The sequence below is a fragment of the Lemur catta genome, chromosome 17 (assembly GCF_020740605.2).
Source record: "Lemur catta isolate mLemCat1 chromosome 17, mLemCat1.pri, whole genome shotgun sequence".
NCBI lineage: Eukaryota > Metazoa > Chordata > Mammalia > Primates > Lemuridae > Lemur > Lemur catta.
The window spans coordinates 37,857,334-37,871,607 of NC_059144.1; the positions used below are offsets into that span (position 1 = coordinate 37,857,334).

Here is a 14,274-nt window from a genome sequence, read left to right on the forward strand (position 1 = left end):
GCTTAAAAACAATCATCCTCATTTTGTTACAGACAGAGCTTTCCTGTTTCCTCCCTCTCAGGCAAGAAGGGCAAGTCAGTCGGCGGCAGTTAGCAGCCTCCAGCGTGAGTGGACATGTCTTAACTGGATAACTTAGTTGTCCCCCTGCTACTTGGCCTGTATTCGCCTCCAGCCGAGGACGCTGAGCGGGAGTCTTGGCCCAGCGCCTGGGATCAGTGGCTACGCCTTCCCAAACTCGCACCCTGGCTGTCCTTGTGCAGCCGCACGTCCCCAGTCTGAGAATACACCTCCAGGCGTGTCAATCCCGGCTGCGTCTCTCCTGACCTGAAGGCAGTTTTGGTGGCGCAGCCGGGACTCCTGCAGGAGTCCCCTCCTGTCACAGACGCTGACAGGGGGCAAGCCTGGTCTTCTGCTTGGCTTCCCAGCTGCTTAGCTCCTGACCTGCCTGGAGCCCACAAGAAAAAGAAAGCAAGCAAGCAAGCTCGTTCCTGCACTCTAGCCCCCTTAAGTCTCACCCCCGGAAGGCCACTTTCCCCAACCTTCCTGGTGCCAGGAAGGAGAGCAAACCTCCCGGGGGATCTGCCCAGAGTGACCGGGGCGGGTCAATCTTTGCTTTGTTACTGGGAAAGGGGGAGGCAAGGATGCCTGGAGAGTGCGCGTTTGTGTGTGTGCATGAGAGAGAGAGATGTTTTGCAGGGGCCTTAAGCAGGGAAGAGGCACAGGGAGAGGCCGGTGCCCCAGCTCCCCTCGGGGCCTCTGAGAGCCGCACACGCTGCAATTCCCTTCCCAGAGCCTTCAGATTTCCACAAACAATGACATCACTCGCCGCCGCCGGCCTGATTACAGCTGGGGGGATTTTCCTGGGCCGGCGGCCGCCCGGGCGGAGACGGGGGAGCTCTCCGGGGTGCTGAGAGGGGCGGGGGCGCGGGCTGGCGGCGCGGCGCCCCCCGCCGGCGGAGGCGGCCGGGCCGGGCCGGGGGCGGGCGGGGGCGGGCCCGGGGCGTCCCAGGGCGGGGCCCGCCGCTCCTCCCGCCCTCATTGGCGGCTGGCGGGCGCACGTCACCCGGGCTGGTGCTCTCCTCCAGCCCCTGTGGAATTGGAGCTGAGGAGGAGCTGAAAATGCAGATTTAGCATCAAGCACAGACATACACTCGCTCTTTCTCTCCGGTACACACGGCTCCCCACATTCGCACCCCTGCCCGCGAGCCGGGCAGCCCGACCGCACGGCTCCCCAGCCAGCCCGTTGCTGGAGAAGAACACACGCTGATCTGCCGCTTCTCGAGCCCCTGTTCAGTCTCTTTCTCTATACAAAGATTTTTTTAAACTATATACATATACACACACATACACACAAACACACACATATATATAGTTTTTTTTTTATTTGCACCTTTCCTCTGGGTCCCCTGCTCCGCCAGCCTGCGCGCCTCCTGGCACCACTTTTCACTCCCAAAGAAGGATGAAGGGTGGTTGTGTCTCCCAGTGGAAGGCGGGTGCGGGGCTCCTCTTCTGTGTCATGGTGTTTGCATCTGCTGAGAGACCCGTCTTCACGAATCATTTTCTTGTGGAGTTGCATAAAGGGGGAGAGGAAGAAGCTCGCCAAGTTGCAGCAGAACACGGCTTTGGGGTCCGAAAGGTAAGCTCTCCCATGCATTTCGCATGTTGTTTCAAAACGGGGGGCAGCCCTGCGCAATCTCCTCGCAGATCTGCAAGTTTTCTCTCTTTCTCCTGCGATGCAGATATTCTGCCATCGGCTCTTTAACACGATATTGCCTCCAGTGATCTTTCACGGGTTATGTAATTAAAATGTCCTTCATCTGGACTAGTAAGGTCATCAAAATAATTTATTGCTCTTTGACTTGCTGATGAAAATAGGATAACACCTTTTAAAAGATGCCATGCTCCCGGGATGCTGTCCGAGGTACCAAGTTCTCGAGGCTCCCGAGAGATGGAGGGATGAAGCCCTGAACAGCTGGGCTTGGCATCGGCTGCTTGGCCAGGGATGTCTCCCCCACCCCCATCACCCGGAGAAAGAATAGTTTCCTACCCATGGGGCTCGAAGCTTGGACATTGCAATTCACCTCGGTGCTTCTCCAACCCCGCGCCGGGAGGACTTCCCTCCCAGTGACTTCAATCCCTGCTCTTCGCCGGGAACAGCAGCTCCCCGACTCTAGGATACTTGGAAACCTGAACTGATCCCTCCAAAACTGGGGCGGAACTTCTACTCCCCCGCCCCAGCCCTCGACCTCCCACCCCCGGAGCGCACTTCTGGTTGGCTCCCTAGTTCTCAGCTCCCGGCGATAGGAGCTGGAGAGGTAGATTTTGAGGGGAATTCCCTGTGAGAAGTCGAGGTGTCCCCTCCTGATATGTGGGCGGCCAGCCTGGCTTTCCCACGAGAGCGTGGGGATCCCCGTTCCAAGAAGTTGTGAGAGTTCAACACTTTGGGCAGCTGGATGAGGCTCCCAGCCTAGAACGCCTGGAGACTCCTTCGGAGACCCCAGGGTACCCACCTCGGGAGGTCAGGGGACAGGAGAGCGCTGGGTGGGGGCCATGGCTGACCTGCCTGCTGTTCCTGCGAAATATCTGTCAGGGATCTCCAGTGTCCTTACCGGACCTGGCGCAGGGAAGGCTGGAGTGTAGGTGCAGGGAGAAGCTGGGGCGAGGGAAACCCGAAGGACAGAAGGGTGTGATTGATTTGGCTCCCAGAGGGCTGGAGGGCGGTCAGTGAGATTCCGGGTTCCATCTCTTCCCTCCCGACCCCAGGAGGAGAGAGGCATAAAAGGAGCAGATGAGCGGTGGGTACTTCTGGTTGTTGTCTTTGCCTTGAAGGGCCGCGCGGACTGGGGGCTCCTATGAGTCTTTTCTGTCCCGACTTCCCACGCCACCCGCCTCTCCTCCAGCCACCGCGGGGGCTCCCTCGGGTGCCGCGGGCTCTCCCGCCTCCAAAGGGTTTAGGCAGCAGCCGGGATTTCGATCCCAGGTGGGTTTGGCAAGGAGTTTGACCGAGGTCTGGGAGGAGGCGCCGGGTCTGCCAGTAGTGCGCGGGCGGGTCTTGCAGAGAGGAACTTGTTGCTCCCGGGAAGCGTGGGTGGAGCAGGGGACAGAAGGAGCCAGCTGAGGGAGCACCCCGCTGTCGTTCTGGGGACTGTTTGGAGAGTGCTGCCAGCACAATAAACAAGCAGACCCTCCTTCCTTCCCCCCACCCCAAACTTGGCGAGACCCAGGGCTCTATATTATAGTGATTATTATTAGCTGACGGTTATAAGGAACCTTTATGTGCTGGAGTCCTTACATACATTCTTACTTAATCTTCTCAACAACTCTGGGGAAGCTACTGTCATTATTGAGCCTATGGCATTGATGAGGAAATTGGTTCAGATAGGAGGACAAGATAAAAACAGGCAAGGATTTAAATCTAGATCTGTCAGAGGTGAACCCACGCTCTTACTCCTTAGCACCTACCAAACCAAGCTTTGCAGGGTATGTTGGACATTGGGGTATGCAGAAAAGAGACTTTAATTGTTGAGTGTAATGGGGCTGCAGAAACCTGTGGCTCCCTCCCCCACCCCTGCACCTTTTCATGGGGTAGGCAGACCTGGCCTCCCAATGGCTTTCTCTCCCTTTGAACATATACCCTTAAAATCAGAGATCAGATAACTAGGCCTGTTTCTCCCTCATTCTTTCTTGAAGAGGACACTGGCCACAGCCTCAAACTTTTAATTCCCATCTGGGAGAAATGGCTTCTCACCTTACAACTTCTCTCCTTATCTCTCCATTATCTTTCTGGTAGTACCCCTTAACCAACTCCAGTGATTTTTGCCCTGGTACACATTTAAGTAACAAGCAGTCTATAACAAGATACCTCTGCCTGGTGGGCATGCATGGTCCAACACCTGCCTAGAATAAATCTTCTCCTCCTCCTTTGGATCCATGTCCTGCCCATTCTTCAAGACCTGAAGCCAAACCTTCCCTGATGCTATGGACCACAGTGAGCTTCCCCTTCCCCAAATTCCTCTGGGCCCACTAGGAAAAGCCTGTACAACGTAAGCTAGTATGTTCTGTCACTTGTCCTCAGTCATTTCATGTATGGAAGTAAGTATCAGTGTAAGTATTGTCTTTCCACTTGAAAGGTAAATGTTCAGGAATGGTATCTTCTATATTTCTGGTTTTCTGACTGTAACTAGCACATTACTGTACTTGCCAGCCTCCAAGGAAACTTCCTTAGCTTTATGTTATTCCAGGTTTTCCAAACACTGTCCTGACTTGCTTCCATCATACTGCTCTATACTTTTGCCAATGTTTGTTATTCTCTTTGCATTTTAGACCCCTAATATGTCCTTCTCCTTCCTTGCTCTGACATTCAGTGTGCCTCCCAACTCCCTACTGCCCTCCTCTCTGATGCTCAGTGTCAGACCCCAAAGATTCTCCATGATTATTTATTCATCCATATGAAGGCTAGAGGAAACTCCTATTTTACTAAATAGCTATTTGACATCTTCTTCTAATCGCACAAACCTCTGACAGAAATTACTGGCATCAGCCCTGATTCTGAGATAAAAATCTTAACCTTCCAAGAGGTTAAGTAACTGTTCATATCTGGAAAGTGAGGAGTCAGATTTAAAACCAAATTTGCTTGACTGAAAATAATTGCTTTTCTACATCATGCTGCCTCCAGGAAGCCCTCCCTGACTGCCAAGAACTCTGCTCTTGAGGCATCATTTTAGATTTCTGATATTGTTCCTTTCTTTTCTTTTTTTTCCCACCTTTTTCTATATTTACAATTTACATGATATTAATATATGAATATGTATCATTAACTAACGTGTATATGTATGTACTTCTTCAGATAGACTATAAATCTTCCAGGAGAAGAAATGATGTACTATGTCCTATGTTTTTTTATTGTCCCTGTGTCTAGCATGGTGGCCTGTATATGAAATATTCAATAAATATTTGTCAATTATTTATTTGATTCTTATAAGAAACATATAAATAAAATATTTCTGTTTCTTCTCTAGAATAGAGTAAAAATACCTATAACTTTACCTGAGGTGTATAGAGATTAAGGTTTTTTATTTTACTATCATGACCTGGACCTGGTCCAAAAACCTATATCCACCAGAGAAGACATATATATCCAGGAGAGCGAGTGAGTTTACAATAATGACAAAAGCATTATTCCAAAGAGTATTTTAAAATTCTCAATAACGCTGCTAATTTTAATTCCTCTAAAACAGAAAACAAAAATTTTTACTGAAGCAATGTGCAAAAATCAAGTAAGAGTTAAGTTTTTTTTTTTTAAATCAACAGTTAAGGTTGGAAAAAAAAAAGCTAACCTGATAATTAGGTGGTTTTGATTTATTATGTGTGTTTTGTTTTTTATCCACAGAGGACCGATGCTGGGGTGATTACACAAGTAAAATCATGTGATCATTTTTATATGTGTGAGACTCTTTTCATTTTAAAAACAATCTAGTAATAATTTTGCTGTCGAGTAGTAAAAGAATAAATTTCTGGTCATTTCACTTTTATTGAAGTGTAACTGAGAAAAGAGCTCAGCTCAATAAATTTTCACAAATTGAGCATACATGTGTAACCAGCACCCAGATCAAGAAACAAAATATTATCAGCATCCCTAGGTCCTCCTCTTGTTCACTTGTGTTGTTTTCAGTTCGGGCTATTATAAATATCGCTTTTGTAGATACTGAAGTATATGTATTCTGGCAAACACATATCTGCCAGTCTGTTGGTAATTCCTAGGAGCAGAATTGTTGAGGCAAAGGGTATGCATACATTCAGCTTTAGGAGGCTCCATCAGTTTTCTATTGCTGTGTAACAAATCACTAAAAACCTAGTGGCCTAAAACCACACAAATTTGTTATTTCATAGTTTCCATGAGTTAGGAGTCTGGCACATTGGAGTTGGGTCCTCTGCTCAAGTCGTCACAGGATGAAAGAAGGTACAGCCTGCTGTTTCTCATCTAGAGGCTTGACCAAGAAACAATTCACTTCCGAGCATGTTCAGGTTTTTAGAAGAATTCAATTTCTTCTGGTTTTAGACCTGAAGTCTTCATTTTCTTGCTGGCTGCTGGGGCAGGACCACTCTCAGCTCCTGGAGGCTGCCTTCATGACCTCACAACACGCCCCTCTGTGGGCCATTTCATACTCCTACACTTCAAATCTCTTCCTTCAGAAAGAGCCTAGTCCCTTTTTTAAGGTTGATCTGATTAGATCAGGCTCACCAGAATAATTTCCCTTTTGGTTTTTTGATGAACTCAAAGTCGACTGATTTGGGAATTTAATTACATTTGATACATCTCTTCACTTTTGTGGACTCTAATCCCAGAAGAGAGATCCATCATCTTCACAGTCCTCCCCACACTGCCCATGCTCAAGAGGAGGTGATTGCATAGGATGTCTCCACCAGGGAACCGAAACCATAATTCGGGCCATCTCCGAATTCTGCCTACTACAAACAGCCACACAGTTTTCCAAAGTAGTTATGCCCATTTACATTCCCACCAGCTGTACGTGAGCGTTCCAGCTGTTCTGTACTCTCACTACCATTTGATATTTAACACCTATTTTCTTTTAGCCATTCTGGTGAGTAGGTAGTAGTGTCTCATTATGATTTTGATTTGAATTTTCCTGATGATCAGTTAAAGTGGAGCACTTCTGCATTTGCTTACTGATGATTTATACAATATTTGTTCAGGTATTTTGCCCTGAAAAGTTTTTCTTCAGGGCTGTCCATCTTCATTTTTTATTCATTTTCTTTCTTTACCCATTACGGATAGTAATTTTTGTCAGATACATATATTTGGAATTTCTACTCCTACCCATTTAATTGTGTCTTAATGTTCCAACAATATGCCTTGGGAAAAAGTGAGACAACTGGAATTCAATCCCATTGGTGTAAGAAAGCTTTCAGTAGCTGGAGGAGAGATCAAAACCCAGTGTGAAAATACTTTTTAAGTCTTTGTTTGTGCCATATTTACTAAGTCCCATTGGCCAAAGCAAGTCATGTGACCAATCTTAGAGTCAGTGTGGGAGAGGACTAACCCAGGGAATGGATACAGGGTCACATGAACAAAACGGGGACCGTTCTTCCAATCTTCTACTACAGGACCTTTGAGAGTTACAATATCTCTGAGTTGCCCCATCAACGGGTGAGGAATCTGGGAAACATAACCACCAGCTACCATTTTTTCCTTGGTTGGGGGTAGCTCCTGGAGGGCATCACATCCCTGGCATTTCTGGTGCATGAAAGACGTTGGCATGTGTAGGTACTCTGTATGGTAACCTCCAGAGTGGGGCCCAGAAAAGGCAGGCAGAATATTAACTCCATCTGCTACTCAGGGGACCTAAAGTTGGCTAATATACAGATCTGACTTCAAGGAACCACAGAGGAGTGGGAGTGCTCTTTGTAAACAAGCAGAGTATTGGCAAGTTTTGTGATAGAGTTAAGATACAGTGCATGTGAGGCAATGACTGCCAGCAGAAGGAAAGCCTTCACAAAGCAGACAATGATACACTGAGGCTTATAATTTCAACAGGTTTAAAGGAAAGGGGGTTTATAGAGGAGAGCACAGGATGTGCAATAAAGTGCACAGGGATTTTAGAAGGATTGCAAGTAGTGTTCGCTGGCTAAGTGCCAAGAGACTGGGAGATGAGGTCAAATAAGTGAACTGGGGCCAGTTAAAACGGGGTCAATCACACCATGCTGAGGAGTTTTGGATTTCACAAGTGGGTTGAAGGAGGCATTGAAGGGTACTTGGAAACTATGATAGAGTGGCTGTATAGAGGAGAGCAAGTTAAGCTAATAGTGAGTTGGAGGGACCTCAATCTCTGCCTAGTTTCTTTGTCCTGTAGAATCACTCATGTCCTCGCAGCAGGTTTCACCATCCCTTTTAATGGATGGTGCTACAAAGAAGTCAGGTTATGCATCTTTGATCCCATTGCCACTGGCTTATGACATCAGTGATACTAATGGCTTGATTAATTATTGTCCTTGAAGTCACAATGAATAGTTGGTAGAACAGCCAGTTCTGTCCATGGAGTTTAGTCCAGCTAAGAGCAAAACAATTAAATACATCCTGCTTCCTTCCCTGACATATAAATACATGAATCTAGAACAGACTCCCTAACTTAGAAGCCAAAAAGGAAAGAAAAGACAGTGGTATATCACTGTGATCCCCGCTCACCTGATGGGTAGCTTACTCTCTGATAGTCCAAAGGAATAATGCTTGTTCTTAAATTTCCCTTTCTGGTACGATGTATGGAAATTTTGCCTGAGGCTAGAAAGAAATAGTTCCGTGGGGTGAAACTCAGCATCAGGTACCTTCTGCATGTTGCATTACCTTGTTGTCATTCTAGACATGATATAAATCAGTTGTTCAATTCTTAGGGTAAATCATAGTTTGAATCCCACTGTGGACTGTTAGCTCAGTCCTAGAATAGTGAACACCTATGGATAACCCAAGCCATTTCATATTGTCGTGCTCCTGGTTATGGGGAAGAGTGGCTGCTGGAATCACAGAAGAGCTGAGTGTTATCCATGAAACACAAGTGCTTAGGAGTGGGCAGGGTGGGCCTGGAACCAGGTGTCCAGAGTGCTAGATGGATGACTTTCCTCTCTCTCCCCTTGTTTCCCTGATGCACAGCACCTTACAAATCAGCTAATTCCAGAAGAATACCCATCCATATGTTGTTATTTTATTAACATGTTTTTGTTGAGCCCTATGAAGATGAGGCACACTGAAAGGGGTGGGTTATACAGTTAGAAAGACGACATATTCAAGTTCATGTGCAAAGGAAAGCATATAATAATATGCTAGTTCTATAGGCTAGTTTATAAGACTTCACCTGACCTGATGTCTCCATCCAGCTCTTACAAATACCTATTTTATGAGTCAGGGTGTAGGAAAACTCTGTTTTGGCAATTAGTCTCTGGTTCTACATGCAAAGGACTTCTTAGACCGTGATAAGCTGGTAACACACCCTAACCAGTTGAGGCTGAGTGATATCTGCTGTCACATCTGGTTACTCAAAGACATGATGACCTCGCTCCACAGGCCTCCTCCTGTAAACAGGAGCTGGAAATGCACATAAACAATTAGGCTTCTCCACTGCATGAAAGCATCTGCTTAACGGAGCCGTCGAGACTTCCACTCCACTAGTGAAATCATATTTACTTTATTCATCTAAATAATGTGGCTTGTTTGCCTTCTGTATGAAATTGCCTTGCGCTGTTTCTCATTGATGGGTTTTTATGAGACAGCATATGATTTTCTGTGCAGCCATATGTCACTCTACCTCTGAGAATGGAAAGGCTTCTTGTTGAGTCGCTTCAATTATTTTATCCCTTTATAGTTCTGGAGTCATTGGCTTCACTCAAAACATCCAGCTCCTCACATCTCCCTTTTCTTCTCCATTGCCCAGCCATGCCCAGCCTCAAATTAAAAGGAAAAGGATGATAAAAAAATAAATAAATAAATAGAAGCTACATACTCTGTGTTCATTAAAAATGAGTTGCTTATTTTTGGGATAATTATAGCAATTGGAAACCACTGAAATAGGCTGTACTTTTTAGCTATTTGGCATTTTTACACTTGGATGCTCAGAAACGTGTGAGCCAGGAGCACTGAGTGTGCCCACAACCGTGTCTTGCACTCGGTTTATAAGTTCACCCTTAGGTGGGTGCACCCAGAGCAGTTCGTCTCAACCCGAGGTAGCCATGGTAAAAGACTGTGTACCTTACACCCAGGTGTGCACACCACGACGTGTAATATCCCTGACAAGATGCAACGCTTCAATCTAATGATGAGAAAGCAGCAGGTGATCCTCAGCTGAGGGACATTTTACAAAATAACTGGCTTGTACTCTTCAAAAGTATTAAGGCCATGAAAGACAGAGACAAATAGACTAAGAAACTCTTTCAGACTGAAAGAGAAGTGACAACTACATGCAACATGTGATCCTGGATCGAACTTTGGGCCAGACTGTTCTTTTTTTTTTTTTTTTTTTTTTGCTATAAAAGATATTATGAAGACAATTGACAACATATTAATGATGTCTATAAATTAGAAAATAGGCTGGTCCAGAGGGAGTGCGTTATCTCACTTGATTGTTCAGTTACAGACTGAACTCCTTGTCCTACTACTTCCCCCCTTCTCACTACTGCACTTGACTAGTCTTAAAAATAAACGAATAAATATATATAAATAAATTAGAAGATAATTTATTTTATTAATATGTATATAAAGAGAAATAATTTTTGCAATGCAGTAAAATGTTAACAACTGGGGACTCTGGGTAACAGGTCTATAAAAGTTCTTTGCACTCTCGCAACTTTTCTGCAAGTCTGACATTATTTCAAAAATTAAAAATTACTGCCAAAAATGTGTACATTGACTCAAAACTAACATTTAGGTCTCTCCCTCTATGAAATTGAGCTGGGTTAAACTTCCTCAGCAACAATGAGGTTTTGTCCCACCTCTGCCACTGTAGAGCAGTGTGACCATAACCGAATCATTTAACTTTCTGAATCTCACTTTTCTTATCTGTGTAATCCAGGTGTTAACTAGAAATACCTGAACCCTTGGAATCTACATAAGACCCACTCAAACCCCCATTATGTCCCCTGTAGAAGTCCTAACCCTTCCCAATATTTCTATAAATTCTGAGAGTGGGGGAAGGGTCCACATTTTACTTTTGGATCCAGATTTCTGCTTCAAAAAACTTCCCAGTTAACACACTATGTCTCCATCCCTCACATGCAATCTCTGCATTCTTCACGACGGTGACTCAAGTGTGAAACTCAGCCACTACCTTGATTTCCCCACACCAGTAAAGCCTTACCACTTACCCAAAGCTTTTGTGACTGGCAAGTATTTTCCTGAAGCTGTCCAGATGTTCGGCGTGTGGGGAGGGGATTTATGCTGCAAAACACAAATAACTTTAAAGTAAGCCCCAGGCATACTTTAAGGAGTCCCCACATCACGGAGACATGAGCAGTGGGCCCTTCATGCCCAGCCTCACACCCTCCTGTCTTTTTTCTGCCCCTTGCTCGGAAGTTGACATTCAGACCTGTCTGTTAATAAGCTTCAGAATTGTCACTGACTTCAGATCGCCTTGCACACAACCCAGGGAAATCAATAGTGGTCTCTGGGCAGATATTAGCAATATGCAGAAACCATCCCCTCAACCCTAAGCCTAGGTAATTAAAATATTAATATATTGAAAAATAAACAATAAAAATTATTCTTGATTTTTGACCTGGCCGGAGACAAGTCCTATGTCAGATATAAATTTTAGGGAGAATGAAAAATGGAAGGGAGAGTACCAGTCAGCCAGACCTGAGTTCAAATGAGCTTCTCTGAACCTCTGTCACCTCCTGTCTAAAGTGGAGATAGTGACACCCCCCTTGCAGAACTGCCATGATCATGATTGTGAGATAACACTTGTGAGGATTCTGGCATATTGGGACAATGGGAATTGACAACCATATCTCTTCTTGGAGCTGCTTTCTGCTGGGAACTGGCAACCCCCTGGTTTGTGTCCTGGCAGTGAGGATGGCTTTTGTCACGCGTCAGTTTTCCCATGTAGCAAATCAGAAAATATTGGCATTCATGTACTGCCTTCTAGGGGGAGATGGCAATCAGAATGTCCCAAAGCATCAGACAGCACTTTCATACACGTTTGGAGCTGGTCTGGGAGGTCTGGTCTTAGCGTGGACCTCCTGATCCACTCTTAGTGTGGCAGGTTGATTTTCTTGATGTCTACAGTGACGCCCCCCACCTGACCCCATAGTTGCCTGGGAACTTTGTAGTCCTCCCCTACTTTACTTCTGGGCTGGCCCCTGACTTCCTTTGGCCAAAACAAGGTGGCAGAACTGCTGGTGTGCTAGTTCCCAGCCTGGGACTCAAGAGGCCTTGCACTTTTCCATTTGGTCTCTTGCACTATTGGATTTTCCTATGGTACCATCCTCATCTATGAGAATGAGCCTGGGCTAGGCTGCCGGAGCAGAAGAGACCACGTGGAGGAGAACTGAGGGGCCCCAGCCAACAGCCAACCACTGCAGAGCCTACTAGATGAAGCGCAGCTGACAACAGGTGCGTGAGTAGCCCAGTCACCACCTGAACAGCCACTCAGTGAGCCTCAATTGTTGACCCATGAAATTGTGAGCTAAATATATGGTGGCTGTTTTTAAGCTACTAAGACGTTTGGTGATGTGTAACACAACATGATCACAGTGATATGTGATTGATACCCATGCAACTGAGAGGCTCTCTCTCTAATGCTACAGAAATTTAATGAGGACCTCTGGGACTCCTCAGCCATCAGAGCAGCAGGCTTTCTCCACGTGTTTGCTATTCTCTCCAACATTCAACTACTGATCACTTTCTCTGATAGCCTGAGGGAATTACTATTGGTCCAATAGAGTCATCAGGTGAATGAAGAGTGTTGAGCAGGAAAAGAGGTGGTCTTCACCGGTCATGCTCCAGACCCGCTGTTTGTCCATTTCTCTTTCCAAGGCAAAACAGGAAGAAGTGAAAAGATTCAAATAGCTGAGAGGCATGATCCGAGGTCTGAGCTTTAAGGAAGAGGAACTTTGGTTAAAGGAAAGATGCAAGTTAGTACAGGTGAGTGGTTAGAACTTATAAACAAGAGATTATCCAGGCTAACTGAGGCGCGGTTGTAATAGAGGCAGGACTATGCCTTTGGGAACCCCACCCCCACCCCAATTCCTGCCTCTCTTAAATCTCCTGCCTTCCTTTCTGGCCCCAGAGACCTCTCTCCTGTCAGTAAATCTCAGTTGAGACATTAGCTGCCCATGACTTATGTTACCCCTCCCAGTGACAATCACACTTTCAGGAGACTAAGCATTCAATGCACACACAACAATGAAATTTAGGTCGGGATTGAGAGGGAAACTTTTGGGGCAAAGGGAGGCCTTTTACTGGTATCTAAATCATACTGATCAACGCTGCCTCTCCCATAGAAGTTTCCAGCATATCCTTTTTTTTCTTCTCTTCCTACTTACCCTGCCTAATTCACAGCTGAGATCTCTATTTCTATCCTTTTTTGTTTCTGTAATGTGTTTCTGTCAATCGCACAATATAATTTTCCTGACTGTTCTTTTCCTCACGGGCCTATGAGCATTTTTAAGGCCGAGCCTGGGACACTCACCTCGCCCCCCCACACCCACTGCCACTTCCTTTTCCCTCCCACCCACACTGCGGGGTGTGCTGCCCACAGAGAGTGCACGCAGTCCCAGGAAATCAAGAATGGTCTCTGGGAAGCCTAAAATGCGGAGCCCATCCTTGTCTGTAAAAGGTAGGCCCCCGAATGAAATTAACAAGCAATTATCAGCTGAGCCAGTTTTCAATCCTTGATGTATTATGTCGTCTCCTGGTTTGTATTCCTTAAGCCTCTTGACAGCAGCGCCTCTTGAAAATAAGCTTATAAAATTCTTATATGTGAAATGATGTCCAATGTTCTACCAAACTAGACTCCCAACTAAGCCTGACTCGACCATGAAAACCAGACAACAGACAAGTGCAAAGAAAGCACCCAAAGGACAAGCGATGGGTCTGATCCAGGAGGTCTTAACTGTTCAGGGGCTCTGGATACGTCTGAGAATCTTTAACAGGCCATGGATTCTCCTGATAGCAAGTAAATGCAAAGATGCACAAAATTTGGGGTGGAGGTCATGGTCACAGACCCTCTGGATTGCCTAAGGGGAGAGAACTCTAGTCTTAAAAAAAAAAAAAAAAAAAAAAAAAAAACAGGAAATGGGCTCCATGAGGATTTTTACATGCCTTTTTATCTGTTACAATTGACTGCCAGTTCCCTGGGGTTCCCTGCTGGAGAAAATGAGTATGTGGGTTCACAGAGGTCCTTTAGCTGAGAAAGGAAGCAAGAGAGAGAGAAGGGAGACAGTGAGCAGCAGCATCGCTGGGATCCATAAATTTTTGTGGCATAATGAGAATTTCTAAAAACTCTGCCAAGTCTGAGTTAGCAGTGTCATTATACTGTCTCGTTCAAGCTGACAATTTGCTGTGAATTCTTCTTTCACTTCTTTTTCTCCTTCCTTCTGGAACCATGCATATTTTGCATTAAGAGGACAAGGTGATGGTTTAAAAGAAGTGTGTTTATGTGTTTCAATGAAGAAAATGTTTAAAAATATCCCAAATGACGGCGATATGAGAGGTTTCTTACTGGGATACTCAAGAGTGTTTGGGGACCTACCACTGTGTTCAATATGTCTTTG

General features: G+C 45.7%; 1 protein-coding gene across 3 annotated transcripts in view; it reads left to right on the plus strand.

Annotated features, from left to right (window-relative positions):
- Positions 1-232: 232 nt before the first annotated feature.
- PCSK2 (proprotein convertase subtilisin/kexin type 2) overlaps positions 233-14,274 on the plus strand; it is a 188,964-nt gene continuing 174,922 nt past the window's right edge. Inside the window, exons 1-2 of one of the 3 annotated variants that reach the window (XM_045529543.1) lie at positions 233-524; positions 1,484-1,636. In XM_045529543.1, the coding sequence (XP_045385499.1) occupies positions 1,517-1,636 (120 nt within the window). In that variant the 5' untranslated portion in view covers positions 233-524; positions 1,484-1,516. Of the gene's footprint in view, positions 525-1,382; positions 1,637-14,274 lie in introns of those variants that run through there. The other 2 variants (XM_045529542.1, XM_045529544.1) reach the window with 2 other exon arrangements.